This window comes from Ochotona princeps, chromosome 11 (assembly GCF_030435755.1).
Source record: "Ochotona princeps isolate mOchPri1 chromosome 11, mOchPri1.hap1, whole genome shotgun sequence".
NCBI classification, from domain to species: domain Eukaryota; kingdom Metazoa; phylum Chordata; class Mammalia; order Lagomorpha; family Ochotonidae; genus Ochotona; species Ochotona princeps.
Window position 1 is genome coordinate 49462292 of NC_080842.1, and position 21067 is coordinate 49483358.

The 21067-nt window shown below is 45.7% G+C and overlaps 1 protein-coding gene across 2 annotated transcripts in view; it reads left to right on the plus strand.

Annotated features, from left to right (window-relative positions):
• The first annotated feature begins 8678 nt into the window (after window positions 1-8678).
• The window catches only part of UGDH (UDP-glucose 6-dehydrogenase), a 30221-nt gene continuing 17832 nt past the window's right edge, over window positions 8679-21067 (plus strand). The window contains exons 1-2 of one of the 2 annotated variants that reach the window (XM_058670186.1): window positions 8679-9304; window positions 18649-18817. In XM_058670186.1, coding sequence (XP_058526169.1) covers window positions 18656-18817 — 162 coding nt within the window. In that variant the 5' untranslated portion in view covers window positions 8679-9304; window positions 18649-18655. The remainder of the gene's footprint in view (window positions 9305-18648; window positions 18818-21067) is intronic. The other variant, XM_004579149.3, reaches the window with a different exon arrangement.

Genomic DNA, 21067 nt, shown 5'->3' on the forward strand with positions numbered 1-21067 from the left:
AAATTCAAGAGACCAACACTTCTCCAAATATGTTTGTAACTCAGTAAACCATAAGGGAAGAAATTCAAAGAGCTGAGTGGTGTGAACTAATCTTCAATTTTCTTTCTTTTTTTTTTTTTAAAGATTTATTTATTTTGTTACAAAGTCAGATATACAGAGAGGAAGAGAGACAGACAGGAAGATCTTCCGTCCGATGATTCACTCCCCAAGTGAGCTGCAACGGCCGGTGCGTGCCGATCCGAAGCCAGGAACCTGGAACCTCTTCCAGGTCTCCCACATGGGTGCAGGGTCCCAAAGCTTTGGGCCGTCCTTGACTGCTTTCCCAGGCCACAGGCAGGGAGCTGGATGGGAAGTGGAGCTGCCAGGATTAGAACCGGCGCCCATATGGGATCCCAGGGCTTTCAAGGCGAGGACTTTAGCTGCTAGGCCACGCCGCCGGGCCCTAATCTTCAATTTTCAAATTGTAGATATTTTCAAACTGTCGATGTTTTTCTTTTAAAGATTTATTTCTTTGAAGGGTAGAGTTGCAGACAGAGAAGTAGAGACAGAGAGATCTTCCATCTACTAGTTCATTCTTAAAGAGGGCTGCAACAGCTGGGGCCGGACCAGGCCAAAGCCAGGAGTTAGGACCCAGGAACTTCATCAAGGTCTTCCACATGAGTTCAAGAGCTAAGGTGTTAGGCCATTTGCTGCTGCTTTTCCAGGCACATTAGCAGGAAGCTAGATTAGAAGTGGAGCAGCCAAGACACCAACCAGCTCTCATAATGGGATGCCAGCATCACAGGTAATATCGAAGTACTACACAACACTGACCCCTATGGATAATTCTTAAAAGTGTAAATTATTATTTTTTTAAGATTTATTTATTTTTATTGGAAAGTCAGATACACAGAGAGGAGGAGAGACAGAAGGGAAGAGCTTCTGTCCACTGAGTCATCCCCGACAGCCAGATCTGAGCCCATCCAAAGCCAGGAGCCAGGACCTTCTTTCAGGACTCCCACGTGGGTACAGGTGCAGGGTCCCAAAGCTTTGGGTACATTCTGTTCACCTTCATAGGTGTCTCCTAATCATGTCCAACGATGCATAAAATATCTTTTCTAAAAAATCCATCTTTTAGAGAAGACCCCTCACTGTGTTCATCACTAAGGATTTCATTTTGTTCTTGACCCTCCTGAGAATATCTCCTTCCTGGAGGAGAGTAACAATGCAAGCAAATCAACTGAGCAGCACTTCCTGCCGACCACTAAAACTCTTCCAGAAGGGAGAGGCACCAAAAGCAGTAGAAGCCAAACGCGGCTGAAGGCAGACATCCGCCTCAGGCTCACCTGCAGAAGTCATAATGATACAGTCAACCTCATACCCAGATCATGGCTTCTAACACAATTATCTGATAAATGGGATCTGAGCTCTTTGGGCAAAATGGCCAACCCAAGGACTGGGTTAGGAAATAAGACAAGATGATCCTGGAACACTTTGCAGTTAAAAAAATAGAGAAAATGCTCAGGAATTTATTTTTACACATTCCTCCCAGTATTGTTGGAAGTATGGAGGTTCTAGGGCCAAAGCTGTAACAATATGAATGGTAAATTAAAGCACTGTAGGATTATAATCCACAGCATAAAAAAGTTTGCATGAGTCTATACTTACATTAATGAATGGCAAGATGGGCTATTTTGGTCTAGTGGGTAAAGCCACTGCCTACAACACCAGGATTCCATATGGGTGCTGGTTCAAGTCTTGGCTCCAGCCAGGCCCTTTTCTGGCCATTATAGCCAGGAATGAACCACTAGGTGAAGATCTATTTCTATCTCTTCTTCCCTGTCTATAAGTAACTCTTTCAAATAAATAAATATTTTCCCACAAAAAATAAATGGGAGGACAAGAACAGACTCCTGTATAGAGAAGCAACAAATAATTTATATAGATACTGTACCCACAAGGTGATGATACAAACTGCATTACTAAAAGGTAGGCTGTGTGCAGTGAGTTCCTTCCAAGGAGTACATATAATACAGAAAGCAAGGAAACAGAGTGGACCCTGGAGAAGCCGGTGCATCTGCCACATGATCTGGGGAACTGTCAACAGTGTTAAGGCATGTCAGTGGCATGCACTGTTGGTTACAGTGACATGGGAATGACATTCTATCTCTGTGGCCTTCCCAAAACCATGACATTGGTCTATCCATGAGAGAAATATCAGGCAGTTCCTTGTTGGGGGCATCCTACCAAATACCGTACCAGGAGTCCCCAAAACTACTGAGGTCATCACCAGCAAGGGGATTCTGAGGACTGTATAAGCTACACGTGTTCAGCCTCAGGAGACATGACTACTGTATGTCTGGGTGGAATCCTGAAACAGGAATGGAGCCTCAGGTTAAAAAAAAAAAAAGGCAATCTGAATTTACATGGGCTTAGTTCAGCATAGCATGTCTGCATTGGCTTATTGTGACAAATACTAAGTATTGATGTGAGATATTAGTAAGACTCAATTGTGTGGAACATGAAAGAACTAATAACTGTGTTGTTTTCTGGACATTTTTATGTTTTAACAAGAGCTTAAGCACACAATCTAAAAGCAAAACAGCCAGGGAGCCTCCCCAGAGTGGGTGGATCAGAATCTGTGAGGGGCGGAGCCCCAGGAAGTCCTGAAATTGAAACTACAGTGCCTTGGTTGGTTTTAAGATGGCATTAGGTCAAATTGTCACTGAAGCACAGAACCCACAGCCGAGAGCAGAGACAGGGTTGCACACAGTGATGGATTTGGTTTTTTAGTGTATCTCCACTTCTGCAACGTTGTGTTTGTACCTAAATGAGTGATCATGGGATTTGCTGTTTAGACCAACAGGTTACTGTAACAATAAAGAAAAAGAAAAGGGAAATAAAAGCAAAGGCAGAAGCTTCTTAGGCTTAGATGTCTGAGCTTTTCTTTGTAAAGAGTGGCTCTAATTTCAAAGAAATATATTGATCACGATCCATAAATGTAGCCGACTGCACATTTTTCCTTTGACCTCAAGTGGCAGATGGCACTGCTGTCAGTAGTGGGCCAATTACTCAGAATTCCCGGAGGCAGGAGACTCCAAACCTAATACCTGTGATCCCCCACCCCCAGACAGGAGGGCGGCTGATTGTAGCTCTCAAGTGTAGAGGACTGACTGCGGTTCAGATCGTACTTTTTGCCCCTTTTTGGAGAAGTTAGTTAGCTTTTCTGACTCCCACATCAGGAACCAGGTTAGCCAGAGAAAAAGGGATAGTCACTTGAGTGGGCTAGGGGGTCTAGGGCCACGGGGGAGAGCCTTTCATTGTTACTCTTTGAAGATGGAAGTCACAAATAGAGGCGGTGAGCAGTCAGAGCAGTTGGCCATCCTGAGCACCACTGTTGCTGTGTCTGAGGGGACCAGCTCTTCTCCTTGCCAGGCTCCCTCAGGCCTGCCTTCCTGCCTGCCCCATACCCTCGGTGTTTCCATCCTGGAGAGCCAGGATGCACATCTCAGGCCTGGCTCTATTCTTCATTTTCACTTCATGTTGGTGTACATGCCAAAAGGCAGCAGGTGATGGATGAAGCCCCCAGCATGGGAGACCAGGGTGAAGTTTAGCTCTTAGTTTTGTCCTAGACCGAGCCCCAATGGTGGCAGGCATTTGGGAGATAAATGACAAATGAGAGATATTCTCTGACTCATTCCCTTACTCCTTCTTTCACTCTCCCCTTTTGAAACAAATGAAGTGAAATAAATAATGATAATCCAGAATTTGGTCCATCCTTCTGACCTCCAGAGGAATTTCACACCTGGGTAACTGTTTTGTTTGGAGGAACGGTAAACCTTGTGTTAAATGAACAGTTCTCAGGCAGCTCAGTTTTAGGAAAGGGCACCTGGGATTTGCAAAGCTGGAAATTGGCTCCCTTGTAAGCCTGTCTGTCCAACAGAAGTCAGTATAGTGTCATTCAAGGTGGGAGAGTTGGGGAGATATTACCAAAGTCTTGCTACTTTAATTCCCCCCATACTCCCTGGATCTGTTCATTTCTCTGAAACAACTTGGCCACTGTCTTGGATTTGCTAGTTTGAATTCTAGATTTAATCTCTGAGTGGATCTCCCCACATTCACTTTTTTTATTCCTCTAAATACTCTATCCATCTCTCCTAGTTAATGCTTGTATTTCCTTTGGCAGCCAAACTATAACTCAAAAAGTATCTGTGACTAATGGATATACTCTTTCCTAAGACTCTATATACATTTCCTCAATAAAATTGTAACTTCACATTTTAGCTATGTGATTGTTTTGTGTCCTGCCACAGAGAGTGAAATTTACAAAGGAAAGAAATATGTCATTCTTTACTCACAATTATAATCCCAGGGACTAGCACAATCCTATCACTTAGTAAACACTTGGGAGAAATACTTATGGACTGCATGAATCAATAGTTTCTCAACCTTGTAAGAACTCATTTATAAATTTAAATCTTCTGCAAGAGATCTATATATAAAGCAGACAGACGGGTAAAAGCTGACCTACTTTGATTAGATGGAGAGGGAGAAATGGATGGCCAGGAGGCCAGTCTTTAATCTCCCATTCCTTCTTTTTCTTAAGAGTTTATTCGCAAGGCAGAGTTACAGAAAGAGGGACAAAGAGAAATTGTCCATCTGTTAGTTCACTTCCCAAATGGCCTTAACTGCCAGGCCTGGCCAAGCCAAGCCAGTAGCCAGAGCTTCGTCTGGATTTCCTACATGACTGTAGCTGCTCACGCACCTGGGCCATCTTCCACCGCTTTCCAAGGCACATTAGAGAGGTGGATCAGAGTGCAGCAGCCTGCACTTGAACCAGAGCCCATATGGTATGCAGGGGTCCAGGCTGTGGCTTCTTCACCTGCTATAATACAGGCTTGCTTCATTATCTGCTCTCATTGACTGACAGAACACCAGAAAATCTAGGGCGCCAAGAAACGTCAAAATTTGGTCTCAGGACCCTTTCACACACTGAAAAATTGAAGAACTCCAAGATGCTTCATATGGATTACCTCTGCTGATATTCAGTATGTTAAAGATGAAAACTTCTACATTATGAGAAATACTATTTTTAAAAAATACATATTTTATGCCAATTATTCTATTTTCAAATAAACATGTTTTTAAAAGACTAATTTATTTACTTGCAGGGGAGAAAGAGAGATCTTCCCATCTGCTAATTCACTCCTCAAAGAGCCACAACAGCTGGGAGTTGATCCAGGATGAAGCCTGCAGCCCAGAGCTCCATCCAGGTTTTCCCATGTGTGTTGCAGGAGTCCAAGCACTTGGACCGTGTCCTCCCGTTCCCTCCCAGGCACATTAGCAGGGAGCTACACTGGAAGCAGAACAATCAACTCAAGCATTGCTTGAACTGGCACTCCAATATGGGATGCCAGCATCACAATGGTGGCTTACCCCCTGTACCACAACACAGGCCATACATACAAATTATTGATTGGTAATATCTCACAATTTGTATTGTCTCAGATATTCTCTAATATCTAAATCAGCTGAATTCTCCTGTCTTCCCCTGCATTCAATCACATTATAACCTCTGGAAATGTTATCATACACTTGTATGGGAATAGTAGTGGGGAAAAAAAAACAGAGTCTTACCATGAAAATGTGTTGAGCTCATGGATTCCCTGGAAAGGTTTAAGGAACTGACCAGGGGTCCTCAGTTTATATTTTGAGAACTGTAATCCTAATGTAACCAAAAGCTGAGTCCCGGTGCCTGGTGCCAAATCAGAATCCCAAGGAGCACATCTGAGGACAAAGGACAAAGTGTGATGGAGAGCTAGATGAGTGGGGCAGGCTCACATGTCAGGCACAGCATCCTGCTCAGTGAGCCTTCAGCTTTTACTGAAGCTGCTGAGAGGAAGCTGGTTTTGCAGAACACAGGAAGAACAGCAGGTCTTCAAGGTAGCTGCAGAGAGACCGAAACCAGGCAGCCAGGCCTTGCACCTGTGGCAACACTGAGGCTGAGACTGTGAGGAGGCCTGCAGGTGGAGAAATTAAACATACCAGGGGGTGGTGCAATAGCTTCGAATGTTAAACCTCTACCTGCACCAGCATCCCATATACGCAATGGTTTGAGTCTTGCTACTCCACTTCTGATCTAGCTCCCTGCTGATGCACCTGGGAAAGCAGCCGAGATGGCCCAGATGCTTGGGCCCCTGCACCCACATGAGAAATCTGGATTTAGACCAGCCCAGCTCCAAGTCAATGTGGTCATTAAGGAGCGAGCCAGCAAATGTCTCCCCCTCTCTATATATATCTTACTTTTGGGCACAGCACAGTAACCTAGTGGCTAAAGTCCTTGCCTTGCATGTGGTGGGATCCCATATGGGTGCTGGTTCTAATCCTGGCGGCCCTGCTTCTCATCAGCTCCTTGCCTGTGGCCTGGGAGGGTAGTTGAGGATGGCCCAAAGCTTTAGGATTTTGTACCCGCATGGGAGACCCGGAGGAGGCTCCAGACTCTTGTCTTCAGATCAGCTCAGCTCCGGCTGTCGCGGCTGCTTGGGGAGTGAATCATCGGCCAGATCTTCCTCTCTGTCTATCCTTCTCTCTGTATGTCTGACTTTCCAATAAAAGATAAATAAAATCTTTAAAAAAAATTACTTTCAAATAAAAAAAAAATCTTAAAAGAAGGAAATTAAACACTTTCAAACTGAGATGGCCTGTTTTGTCAGAGAAGTCAAAGCAGGGATTTTAGGAAGAGAGCTGAAAGGAGAAAAGCAAATTGTAGGCTTGACGTATACCTAGTTTTGTACGTATGGCCTGCAAACACTTGTGAGAGTAGAGCTATGTTCTGTGGGGACAGATATTATGGCCCAGCAGGTTAAGCCACTGCCAGTGATGCAGGCATCCCATTCTGGAGCACCAGTTTGAGTCCCGGCTGCTCTGCTTCTGATCCACCTCCCTGCTGATGTGCCTGGGAAAAACAGCAGAGGGTGGATCACTCACTTGTGCCCCTCCCCCCCGGAATGGAATTCCTCTGGGATGGAATTTCAGTCTTGGTCCAAGTCTACCTTGGGATGGAGGAGGGGGTTGAAGGTGGAAGGGGGCAAGAGAGGGTCCATATGGGGAGTGAACCAGTGGATGGACGATCTTTTTCTCCCTCTTCCTCTCTCATTCTATTTTTTTTTAAAAAGTTTTTCCTAAAAAAATGTATATACACAATGGAACCATGCCCTCTTACATTTAATTATAGCAAGAATCAATCTCTACTTTTACATTATCTTGTATCTAATTAGATTAGATCCCACAGCTCAGGCTACTACTACCATTGATATTCCAACTTCATTTCTGAGATCTTAATGACTGGGAGATGCTGCTTGTCATGAAAACACCAACAAAGACTGAAGACAAATACTATGCAGAAAAACACTGGGTTCAAAATCAAGCAAATTAACAGAAAAGCTTTTTTTTCTAACCACAAAGCCAATTGTAACAGGTAACCTAAATTTATGTTTATGCCAAGTTCAAAATGATTTGATATAGTATTTGTCACGAGCACTGTAATTACTTTTTTTAAATCTCTCTTCTACCACCAGTCAGTGCATGCTGGCCAAAGCAATTGAGGCTTTAAAAAAAGATTTATTTTATTGGAAAGGCAGACCAAATTTTACAGAGAAGTAGAGACAGAGAGAAAGATCTTCTTTCTATCTGCTGGTTCACTCCCCAAATGGCCAAAACAGGCAGAGCTGAGCCAATCTGAAGCCAGGAGCTAGGAGCCTCTTCCAGGTCTCCCACGCAGGTGCAGGGTCCCAAGGCTTTGACGCAATCTCTGCTATGTCCCCAGGTCACAGAGAGCTGCATAGAAAGTGGAGCAGCTAAGATACGAACTAGTGCCCCTATGGGATTCTGGCACTTGCAAGATGAGGATTTAGCCATTGAACCATCGCAATGCGTCCAAAACAATTGAGGCTTAATCCACCTCTAGGATCATGTCTGGCACAAAGATGCACTTAATAACTATTTATTGGCTGAATGGAGCAGCATAGAACACATTGAGCCTGTAAAACCTTATTCCATTTTCCACATGCCCCAGAAAACTATATCAACGTTCTATAATTTTCTTAAAGCTGTCATGATTCCACGAAGACTACAGTCTGTAGTATGTTGCTGCGCCTTTATAAACTAATCACAACCATACCGTGAACTGACAGACGGCAGGCCCTCTAAGGTTACGTCCCCCAGAGCCAGGGCAGACGTCTCCATCTCTAAGCACATTCTGTGTTGTTTCCACCAATACACAAATCGCCAAGGGTGTCCTGGCCAGAGTTAGTCCATGCCTGACTGTATTTAAAAATGAACTCTGACTTCAACTTGGAATCATCATCTCACATCATTCTTCACCGATTGAAGTGGGGATAAAAAGCCACAGACGACGCCTGGCCTGCTGCCACTCTCCACCCTACATCCTCGCGTTCCACGATCCCTGCGAAGTCCGACCGGGAGGACGTGCGTCGTCTCTCCTCCCGCTGGGGACCAGGGCGGGGATGCAACTGAGCATCGTCCTTCCCAGAATCGGCGGCTGCGGGCGGGACGTGACTAAACCTTGGGAGTGGCGGACCCAGGAGACCGGAGTCAGCCGCCCGGCGAAGTCCGCGCTGCCCGCCGCTGAGGAGGCCGGAAAGGGAGCCAGGACCTTCCGGTCAGCCGCAGCTCCAGAGCGTGGCTGTCGTGGTGCGCACGAGAGGCCCACTCCTCAGTTTTGTGGCGGGAGAAGCGGTTCCCGAGGCGGAGGAAGCGCCGAGCGCTCGGACGGCCAGAAAGACTCAAGAAAGCCTGCTCCCGCCACGGGCGCCATCCCAGGGCCTAGCGGACACCGCGCACCCAGCCCCGCCCACAAGCGCCGGCCGCAGGGGCGGGGCCTCTGAGCTGGCCCGAGCCGATTCGTGCAGCTCCGTCAGGGGGCGTGGCTGGCGCCGTGGCCTCCGTGGCGAGCCCCGCCCCGGGCGCTCCGCCCGTGGGCCGTGGAGGAAATCGAGGCCCTAGGCCGGCCTTGCGCAACGGGGAGGTGGAGCAGGGAAAAAGCGGCTGAGGGGGCAGAGTCCAGGAGGGCCTGGCTACGGGGGAATGAAGCCTCCGCCTTCTCGGGCAGAAGCCTTTAAATACGGGCTCGGGGCCCGGGACTCCGGGTGCGGCGCTGGGCAGCCTGAGGGAGGGGCGTGCGCTGAGGGAGAGCGGGCTGAGCAGGGCGCGGGTGCAGAGGCTGCGGCGGCGCGGACCGGGGAAGGTGCTGTCCGAGGGTTCGGGATAGGAGCGGCCGCAGACGAGCTCGGGGCTTTGGAAGCGGGTAAGCGGGGTCGGGATGCTTGTAGGTCCCAGCGGGATTTGGAGGGGGCGAGGGTGCGCGCCGGTGCCGGGCTGCACGTCCGCGTCCCCCGGGTCCTCTTTGGGTCTCTGGGAATCGCTTCCCCCCCCCTTCTCCTGTGGAGATGGGGCTAAGCCTGTTTTTTGTTTTTTTGTTTGTTTTTTTTTTGTTTGTTTGTTTGTTTGTTTTTTGCTAAAGACTTTGAGCTCCGTTTTCTTTCTAGCGTCTTTCCTCGCCGCCTCCAGCTGCCCGCCCACCCAAGCACACCCCTCCTCTCCTTGGGGGCTGCGGGCGGGCCGGCTTCATTTTCAGAGTCTTTTGTTTGGATTTAGAGAGTGCCCACCTGGAAGGCTGCTGCTCGCCTCTGCTTTTCCCCCTCCTCCTCCTCAGAGGAAAGGGGAGCTCCAAACCCCTTTTGGAGGGCGCCATCCTAAGCCATTCTCTGGTGACATCCATGTGGCCCGTCCTGGGATGCGTCGTTGGCTGCCACGCCGTGTGATTTGTTCGTGATTTGTTCAGTTCTGAACCTGGGAAGGGGCATTCAGGAGACCAGGCATCTGGGAGACCTTTTAACCATTTAGGCGTTGGATGGGGTTGGGCGTTGGGTAGGGTTCGGTGGGTGCGGTCGGGAGCTACTCCAAGGGTGTACAGAGAAGTAACTGTCCGCTGCTGTCCGGCCTCAGTCAGGGACACAGAGAGTCATTGAGGGCCTGCAAGTGCCCCTCAGAAACGGAGCAGTCCGCTGGTGTGTGTCTTTGGGGGGGGGGTAGGGCAGAGGAGGATTGGAAATGAAAGAACTTGCGTGTGTGCTCTGGGATGGGCTTGTTCAGAGCCAGCGTCTGGGTTAAGGTGAGGGTAGACCTCCAAGGTAGAGAGTCACTCCTTTCTTCTCCCTTGTCTCTAACTTACAGCCCGTAGCTGATCTGCTAACTTACTGTATTGCTATCTCCAAAACTTTATGTCGTGCCCTTCTTCCAGGTCTCCCATGCGGGTACAGGGTCCCAAGGCTTTGGGCCATGCTTAACTGCTTTCCCAGGCCACTAGCAGGGAGCTGGATGAGAAGTGGAGCAGCCAGGACAGGAACGGGATTCTTGCACTTGGAAGTGGAGGATTAGCCGGTCGAGCCACCATGCTGGGCCTAGATGTAAAGTTAATACTTCTTACTCACTGGGGACGTGTATTCCTTGGTTAGGGACCTTTAGTATCTCATTGCTGGAACTGACTAAAATGGCATATGAAGTTGATGTATTGGTTAGGCTCTGGAAAGGGTGGACATACAGGGTGGTGTTCTGTGTGGATTGCAGTAGGATGTTTGTTATTTGCTTGCAGCATCATCCAGGTTGAAATGTTTACCTGAGTTAATGAAATTTTACATAGAAAGTGGTATTACAGTGGATGAGTCTGTTGGGACTATCTCAAAAGACAGAGGCAAATGTTCACTTTGACATTGCCTATTTGTGGTAGCATATAAACACTGCTCTGGGGAATAGTGGATCAGAGAGTTCATAAAGCAGTAGTGGAAGGACCTGCATTTGTGGCACAGTGAGTTAAAGCTGCTGCTTGGAACTCCAGCATTCCATATCAGGGAGTCTGTTCCAGTCTTGGCTGCTCTGCTTCCGATTCAGTTTCCTGCTAAGGCACCTGGGAAGACAGAGTCTGATGGCCCAAGTACCTGAGCACCTGCCACCCGTATGGGAGATCTGGCTCTTGGCTTTGACCTGGGCCAGCCCTGCCTGGTTCAGCTATTCAGGGAGTGAGCCAGTGGATGGAAGATCTCTGTCTCTCTTAGTCTCTCCCCCTCTCTTTCAAATAAAGTAGGAGTGGTAAATGGTATCAGAGGATATCTGTGTCATGCAAAGAATGTCTCTGTGTTAAGCTCCATATTAAAGCATATGGCAAACTTCAGTGGTGCTTCCAAGCAATACTTTATTTGAATTTGTTGATATTGTACATCCAGCTGCAGTAATTTTCCCATGGTCACCTATAGGCTGAACCTTATATGGAATAACAAGGCAAGGGGCAGGCATTTCGCACAGTGGCACTGAAGTGGCCACTTGGGATACTCACATCCCGTATTGGAAGGCCTGGTTCAAGTTCTGACCACTACACTTCTAACCAGCTTCCTGCTAATGCACGTGTTGGGAGGCAGCAGATGACAGCTCAAATTCCATTTGGATCCCTACCACCTGTTGGGAGACTTGGGCAGAATTCCAGGGCCTGCCTTTTCCTGCTTGGTGCAGGTGTTTGGGGAATGAACCAGCAGATGAAAGGTCTCTTTGTCTTCCTTTTTCCCTTTGGGCTTTTATTGTTGTTGTTATTGTTGGATTTATTTATTTTCATTGAAAAGATAGAAGGCAGATATATATATAAAGAGAAAGATCTGCCATCCCTGGTTCACTACCCAAATGGCCACAATGGCTGCAGCTGATCCAGTCCAAAGTCAGGAGCCATGAGCTTCTTCCAGGTCTCCCAAGTAGGTTTAGGGTCCCAAGGTATTGGGCCATTTTCCACTGTTTTCCCAGGTTATAAATGGGGAGCTGGATTTGGAAGCAAAGCAGCCAGAACACAAACCAGTGCCCATATGAGATGCTAGTGCTTGCAGAGGAGGAGGATTAGTCAATTGAGCCATCACACTGGCCCCCTCTGCCTTGCAAATACAATAGAAATAAGTAAATCTTAAAATAGCAAGACAAAGAAAATCAAATCCTAAAATCCATCCAGTTCTATAATACAAATCCTGCTGTCCTCAGTAGTGCTATGGAAGGCTAGCTGAAGTAGAGCTGGATAGAAAGGAGCCCTTGGGAGACACACTGAAGTTCTTGATGGGCTATAGGAAAGCGAGCGTGCTCGTAGTGATGGCATTTTGTCCAGTCCCTGAAACACAGCGATTAGCCATCTGAAAGCTGTTCCATCTCAAGGAGAGAGGCTCTGTGGAGAGTTAATCACTCACTTGGTATTTATCGAGAGGCTACTGTTTGAGTGCTGAGGATGGTTATCTTTAGTGCACCTTTTTTTTTTTTTAAAGATTTATCTATGTTTTTATTGGAAAGTCAGATATACAAAGAGGAGGAGAGACAGAGAGGAAGATCTTCATCAATTGATTCACTCCCCAAGTGACCACAACGGCTGGAGCTGAGCCTATCTGAAGCCAGGAGCTTGGATCATCTTCCGGGTCTCCCATGCGGGTACAGGGTCCCAAGGCCTTGGACCGTCCTCGACTGCTTTCTCAGGCCACAAGCAGAGAGCTGGATGGGAAGTGGGGCTGCTGGGATTAGAACCAGCACCCATCGCTTCTCAGCCTTTTAGTTAAGACCAAGTGTAGAACTGGCACCCATATGGGATCTTAGTGCATGCAAGGTGAGGACCTTAGCCACTGGGCTACCGTGCTAAGCCCTTTAGTGCACCTTATGAGACTTTGAACTCATTATGCCAGGAATTGCATCATGTAGTCAAGCAATCTATGTTTATTATATGAATGTTATTGTTACCTGCTCTGCTTGAGATTGAGGGTATAGACTGACTCAGTATAGCCCTAAAATCCTCTTGGCTATAGGAATCAAGTAGTCATCCCCCAGTGGTCCTCTCCTCCGAAGTTACTTTGCTGGTTTGGATTAGGGGGCAGGGGGAGGGACGCTGGTTAGTTGTCCATTTAAGAGCACACAGTGTGGTAGTTCTGCAGGCTCATAGTTCAGAATGTGATCTTTACCTTGGCATATCTGGATTGTAGATTCCCTGCCTCTGCCCCATGAACCCAGATACAGCCAGACTTTAAATGTTGACTTAGGAGACTGGCAGATGGACTAGAAAAGAACTTGATTATTGCAGTAGGAAGATTTTGTTTAGGTCCTGGAATACAATAGTCCCTCAGTACCCAGAAGGCATTTGTTGCAGGACCCCAAATCTGAGTATGCTCAAATCCCTTTCCTAAAATGGCATAGTATTTGCATGTAACCTAGAATAGCTTGTTGTATTCTTCTAAAATACTCAATAGTACTTAATACGATGTAAATGCTATGTAAGGAAGTGCTAAACTTTGTTGTTTTTAGGACAGTGATAAGGGAGAAAGTCCATACATGTACAAACGACACAATCCTTTGTTTTCCATTTTGATCTGCAGTTGGTTGTGTCTGTGGGGATTTGGAACCCCTGGGGACAGGGCTGAGCACCCTCATGTCTCCTATCCAGGCCATCCCGGTCTGGCAGGATAGTTTCTGGGAATCCACATTCCTGAGGTAGTGTGTGATCAGAGCAGAGCCTCTTCTGAAATGCGTCGTCCTGGATGGAAAGGCTTTTCCTGCTCCCCTCTTCTCTGAAACCAGGAAGACTTCTGACCTCCACCTTCTGATGCTGCCCTTCTCTGGACAGTCCTCAAACTACTGTGTCAGATACTGCGTTGTGTTTGTTCTGGACTCCCCTTTCTGGTCTCCAACCTTATAATTCCCCTTTATGGTACATTTCCCCTCCCTCCTGCATCAATGCAGCTGTTTAGATTTTAGCTGAATTCACGTCATCGATTACTATGGTTACTTTCAGCTGGATTGCTTTAATTTTATTGAATTCTTGCACGTGAGTTGTTATGGTGATTTCCTGAGACCTCTCATTACTCAACACGTACATTTTTTAAAAAGATTTATTTTTTTAATTGCAAAGTCATATATATATATATAGAGAGAGAGAGAAATATCTTCCATCCAATGATTCACTCCCCAAGTGACTGCAATGGCTGGAGCTGCTCTGATCTGAGGCCAAAAGCCAGGAGCTCTTCCAGGTCTTCCACGTGGGTGCAGGGTCCCAAGGCTTTGAGCCATCCTTGACTGCTTTCCCAGACCACAAGCAGGGAGCTGGATAGGAAGCAGGGCTGCCGGGATTAGAACCAGTGCCCATATGGGATCCTGGTGCATTCAGGGCGAGGACTTTAGCTGCTAGGCCACAGCGCTGGGCCCTCAACACCTACTTTTTGTTCCGCTTGAGAGATCTCTTTTTTTCTGTATGCATTCCTGTGTTTATCTTTATTATTCCTCCTTTTTCTTAAAGAAGTAATGTGAGGGTCTGGCACAGTAGCCTAATGACTAAAGTCCTCGCCTTGCATGCACTGGGATCCCATATGGGCTCCAGTTAGTGTCCTGGCTGCTCCACTTCCCTTCCAGCTCCCTGCTTGTGGCCTGGGAAAGCAGTCAAAGATGGCTCAAAGCCTTGGGACTCTGCATCCTCATGGGAGACCCGGAAGAAGCTCCTGGTTCTTGGCTTAGGATTGGCTTAGCTCCAGCTGTTGCAGTCACTTGAGGAGTAAACCAGTGGATGGATGATCTTTTTCTCCTCCTTCTCTTTGTTGATCCAACTTTCCAATAAAAATAAATATATTAAAAAAAATAACTTGAGAGACGTGTGTGTGTGTGTGTGTGTGTGTGTGTGTGTGTGTGTCTTCCATCTACTGAGTAACTCCTCCCAATGCTCAAAGCAGCTAGGATTGGGTCAGTCCAACTCAGTAGTTCAGAACTCCACCTGGGCTTCCAATGTGTGTGACAGGAACCCTACTTAATTGAGTCATCACTGCTGTTTCTCAGGGTGTGCATTAGCAGGACACTGGATCAGAAGAGGAGCCAAGAGTTGAACCTGGCACTCCAACGTGCAATGTGGGTGTCCCAAGCAACATTTTAAGAAATTATTTGTTATTTGAAAGGCACAGTGACAGAGAATAAAATGAGAAGGAGGGATGAATAAACAGAACGATCTTCCATTCACTGATTTGTTCCCCAAAATGCTTACAACAGTCTGGCTGAAGCCAAGAGCCGGGACCTCCATTTGAGTACTTCACATAAGTGTCAGGAACCCAAGAATCTGTGCCATACCTTGTAGATGCATTAGCAGGAAATCGGATTGGAGGTAAAGTAACCAGGAGTTGAGCTTGCACTCCGATAAGAGATGCAGGCATCCCAATGGATAGTTCAACCTGTATCACAGTGCCACCCTGCAAGTGGCATCTTTTTACAATATTTATTTACTCATTTGAAAAGGCAGAGTTATGAAAGTGCTTGCTCCACTTATGTGCACAGTGGCTGGGGCTGAGCCAGTGTGAAGCCAGGAGCCAGGAGCTTCTTCTAGGGACTCAAACTCTTGGGCCATTCTCTGCTGCTTTCCCAGACCATTGTCAAGGAGCTGCATTGGAATCAGAGCAATCGGTATTTGAACTTATGCCCATATGGGAAGCTGGCATTGTAGATGGTGGCCTAAACTGCTGTACCACAATGCCAGCTTCATAAGTGGCAAATTCCTATGCCAAATGCTTGTCCCGTAACTTTTCTTTCTAGATCCTACCCATTCTTTAGGGCAGCTCAGATTCCACATCTACCTTGAAATTTTTTTTTCCGCCCCCAATAGAATCTTCATATGTATATCAGTTAGAATATTCTTCAGTAGAATCACATGATTCCAAATTCTGCCTACTTCTATTATTTTATTGTTTCTTTTCATGGTTTTACAAAAGTCATTAGGAGTCAGACTCCATTATTTGACATCTACTAGCCGTAACCACTAGCAGTCAGTGTATAAGCCAAATTAGAGGTTCACATCAGGAACTTTCAGGGGTTCATCAGCTCATTGCTGTTATTGGGAACATTGGTTGTTTAATACAGATCCTGACCGAGAGATTGTAATCAGACCAGCCTCCCAGGGTACCTTCTCTACTCCATGTAGTTATATACTGATAAGTTCTTAAACTGTCTAGGTACCATTTTCTTCCTCTTGGGAATCCATTAATGACTTGGATTAGGTGATTTCTGAGGTCATGGTAAGGACTGAAATTCTTTTTTTTTTTTTAAAGATTTATTCATTTTATTACAGCCAGATATACACAGAGGAGGAGAGACAGAGAGGAAGATCTTCCATCCGATGATTCACTCCCCAAGTGAGCCACAACGGGCCGATGCGCACCGATCCAAAGCCGGGAACCTGGAACCTCCTCCAGATCTCCCACGCGGGTGCAGGGTCCCAATGCATTGGGCCGTCCTCAACTGCTTTCCCAGGCCACAAGCAGGGAGCTGGATGGGAAGTGGAGCTGCCGGGATTAGAACCGGCGCCCATATGGGATCCCGGGGCGTTCAAGGCGAGGACTTTAGCTACTAGGCCACGGCACCGGGCCCAGATTTTGTTAGGTTTTTCAAGAGCCATTAGGTGAACTGACTTGCACTAAAAATGAATCTACACATGTGAATGTGTGTTTCATTATACTGTAAACAACTGTTAGACTGATTTAGAATTTCAGTGGGAGGTTCCAGGTTCCTGGTTCCAGATCGGCACAGCACCGGCCGTTGTGGCTCACTTGGGGAGTGAATCATCAGATGGAAGATCTTCCTCTCTGTCTCTCTGCCTCTCTGTATATCTGACTTTGCAATAAAATAAATAAATCTTTAAAAAAAAAAGAAAGAAAAACCTAACAAAATCTATATTAATAGCTTTGGTAACTACACAAATTACTTTTCTTTAACAAGACCATGATTTTTTTTAAAGTTTAACAAAATTTAAAGTTTTTGCCCAGTACCAATGTTGAGGTCAAATTATGCATGGAGGAAATGTCTTCATAATTTTGTACTGCTGTAACAGAATCTGTTAGGCTAGATGATTTACAATGAAGGTATATATATTGACTTATGGGGCCAGAGGCTGGCAAGTCCAAGACCATGGAGGCAGCGTCTGGCACAGGTTTTCCTGCTTTGTCATCCCACGACTGAAGAGCAGAGAGGGCAAGAGAGAGCAAGGAGCTGAGCCTGTGGCTTCCAGTCCTTTTATAATCAGGTTCAACCCATCCATGAGGGTGGAGTCTTCATGATCTAAGCGTATCCCATTAGGTCTCACTTCCCAACATTATCACATTGGGGGTTAAGTTCCAACATATACTCTTTTGAGGAGTCTTTCAAACCACAGCAGAAAATTCAAGCTCAGGAGATTAATTTTATGGGAATTATCTTAACACCTATGATATCAGTCAACTTATTATAGCAGTCACCTTTGTACAGTAGCGTTTATTTAAACTAGAATTGTGCTAATGCATTTATCCTGTACTGTCCAGGGACTTTGTCCCTCAGCGAGGAAAGTTACCTTGGAGTATTAGAGGCTTAAGCAAAGTTTTCTTTTGCAAGAAGGCTTAAGTTTTAGGGCAGTTAAAAACATCAGTTACATCCCATCTGGGAGCAATTGTGTGTGATGCTTAGCTCTGGCTGCGGATTCCAGCCAACTGCAACAGTCATGACTCAAGTAATTGTTTTTGTTTTGTTTTATTTTAAGATTTATTTGTTTTTGGGCCCGGCGGCGTGGTGACCTAGCAGCTAAAGTCCTCGCCTTGAACACCCCTAGATCCCATATGGGCACTGGTTCTAATCCCGGCAGCTCCACTTCCCACTCAACTCCCTGCTTGTGGCCTGGGAAAGTAGTCAAGGACGGCCCAAAGCCTTGGGACCCTGTACCCACGTGGGAGACTCGGAAGAGGCTCCCAATTCCTGGCTTCAGATTGGCTCAGCTCCGGCCATTGAGGTCACTTGGGAAGTGAATCAATTGATGGAATATCTTCCTCTCTGTCTCTCCTCCTCTCTGTAAATCTGCCTAATAAAAATAAATTTGTTTTTGTAAAGATTTATTTATTTTTTATTGCAAAATCAGATATACAGAGAGGTGGAAAGACAGAGAGGAAGATCTTCCATCCAATGATTCACTCCCCAAGTGACCGCAACGGCTGGTGCTGTGCCGATCTGAACCCAGGAGCCAGGAACTTCCTCCAGGTCTCCCTGGGTGCAGGGTCCCAAAGCTTTGAGCCATCCTCGACTGCTTTCCCAGGCCACAAGCAAGGAGCTGGATGGGAAGCGGGGCTGCAGGGATTAGAGCCAGAGACCTTATAGGATTCTGGCGCATGCAAGGTCGAGGACTTTAACCCCTAGGCTATCCCGCCGAGCCCTTTGGTAATTGCGTTCTTGTGACTCATGTAGGAGACAGCAGGCTTTTGCTTTTAGGGCATTTGGAGAATGAACTAATGGATAGGAGGTCTTTCTCTCCTTGTCACATAAATAAAATTTAAAAGTAACTGCTAGGTCAGTGTAATTTTTCTTCAGTAGTATGAGCTACTGTAAATAATTTCTTCCATACATTTCATGCTATTGTAGACAAGATAGGCTGAGTCAAACAGTTGGAATGTTATTTTTGTCACTATTTTCATAATTCCTGTGAATGAACATGTGAAATCTTTCTGGGTATCAGTCATGCTGGTGCTTTTTATAATATGTGGATAAATGTGAAGTGTAGTTTCTTTATACTGGAACAGGCTTGCTGTTTCCTTTTAGTGCAATCATGGTTGAAATTAAGAAGATCTGTTGCATCGGTGCGGGCTATGTTGGAGGGCCCACGTGTAGCGTCATCGCTCAGATGTGCCCTGAGATCAGGGTCACTGTTGTTGACGTCAACGAATCAAGAATCAATGCATGGAATTCTCCGACACTCCCTATTTACGAGGTAGGTATGTTAAGCAACTGTGTTCTTACACTGTTTGATGTCTTACAGTTCTTGGTTAAATAATTTATATGCACTGTTAAACTTAAAATGTACGATTGCAGCTAAGTAACTCAGTGACTAGAATCTGGATACAAACGCTCTAGACAGTAAATCACAAATATACCAAGTGTGTCCAGGTACTCAACTGCACAGAAGTAGAGCAGAATATCAGTAATGACTGTCCTTGTACAGTGCAATGGTGGGTAATTTTCTTCTACATTTCATTTTTCTGTTAATATTGTTACCACAGGATCACAATAAAATTGAAGATGATATTCTGTAAAAATGAAACTATTTTTTTTAAAGATTTATTTATTTTATTACAAAGTCAGATATACAGAGAGGAGAGACAGAGAGGAAGATCCTCCATCCGATGATTCACTCCCCAAGTGAGCCGCAACGGGCCGGTGCTATGCCAATCTGAAGCCGGGAACCTGGAACCTCTTCCGGGTCTCCCACGCGGGTGCAGTGTCCCAATGCATTGGGCCATCCTCGACTGCTTTCCCAGGCCACAAGCAGGGAGCTGGATGGGAAGTGGAGCTGTCGGGATTAGAACCGGCGCCCATATGGGATCCCGGGGTGTTGAAGGTGAGGGCTTTAGCTGCTAGGCCACGGCGCCGGGCCCAAAATGAAACTATTTATAATATTAATCTATATCTTACACAGTTTTGGATGATTTTTCTTACATCAGGTCAACTTTAGATGGATAAGTGATATCTTACCTCTTTTGGTGTCATAAATTTATTTAGCTGAAATTTAGGGAATTTATAATTAGAAAAAATTGCTTCTGGCTTGCCTTTGGCCATCCAGGTCCCATTTTTTTATGACTTTATTGTAGAGTAGGTTTACGATATTATGGATTTGAAACGCAACATGAAAGCCTCTGAAAAACTGATGGGAGCATTTTTTAAAATCTAACATTAATACAGTCTTTTTACCTCTCAGAAAAGCCTGGTTAGAAGGAATGCTCAACCTGATTTTAATTATGTTTACTTATGTCATACAAGATGTAAGATTTTTTTTTTTTAAGTAAAGCTCATGTGGCCATTCAGTGTTACAACATTACTCATATCTGAATCATTTAGAACTAAAAAGAGAACCTTTGTTCCTGTGGGATTACCTTGTCCCTTTACCTTTTCTCTGTGCTTTTGCCTTTTGCAGGATGATCTGCTTGTATTTGTCCTTCAAATACCTTTGTATTATAGTGTTCTGTTTCTAGGTAAAACATTATACCTTATTTGGATTTGGGAAAAAAATTTTAAAAGATTTTAGACAGGAAACTTCATAGAGAGTTTGTAATTCTGATGTCCATAAAATGACTGCAAATCCACGGAAGCCTTGTAAGCCAAGGTGAGGTGTAAGCTTTCAGTATCATGCCTGCCAAGTGTGCTAGTCTTCAGAAAGGACACTTGGGGTTAGCAGTGGGGTGGAGTGGGTTAAGACGCCAACATCCCATATAAGCGCCCTTTTGGCTCCTCGCCACCCTGCTTCCTGGCTAGTTCACTGCTGATGTACCTGGGAAATAACAGAAGATGACCCAAGTTCTTGGGCTCCTTCCACCCACATAGGAGACCAGGGTGCATGCCCAGGCTCTGCCCTTGTGATTATTTGGGAAATTAATCTGAAGCTGGAATGTCTCTCCATCTTCCTCCTCCTCTCCCTCTCTAATTCTGCCTTTCACATAAGTAAAATAAATTATGAGAATGGTTAAAATTAGTGTATTACTGACAGTATCAAGTATTATCAACACTGTAGACAGGTATTTATTCACTGCTCATAAGAATGTGTAATCTATGACCCAACATTCACATTCTTTGATTCCTACCCAGCAGAAATGCAAACTACCTGTTCATCAGCAATACAGTGATTTTGTAAATTATGACATAATTGTGAAATAAAATACTATGCTGCGTTGAAAATAGGGTTAAAATTCTGACCAAAGTAATGTTACCAGACAGAAAAGAATGTGTCCTGAGTGATTCCATTTTTATAAAATTGAAAAATGGGCAAGTGAATCTGTGTTGGTGGAGTTTAGCATGGATTTGTGGAACAGTTGTCGAGGGGTGCCTCCGATCCACTGTTGGTGTTCTCTGACACATCACACCAGTTACCAAGACAACTGTTCTGCTTCATTTCGACTTCCCTTCTCGTGGCTCTTGGAGTCTGAGGTGATGGTTTGGGTTCTTGAGTCCTCCTCATTCTTGTAGAAGA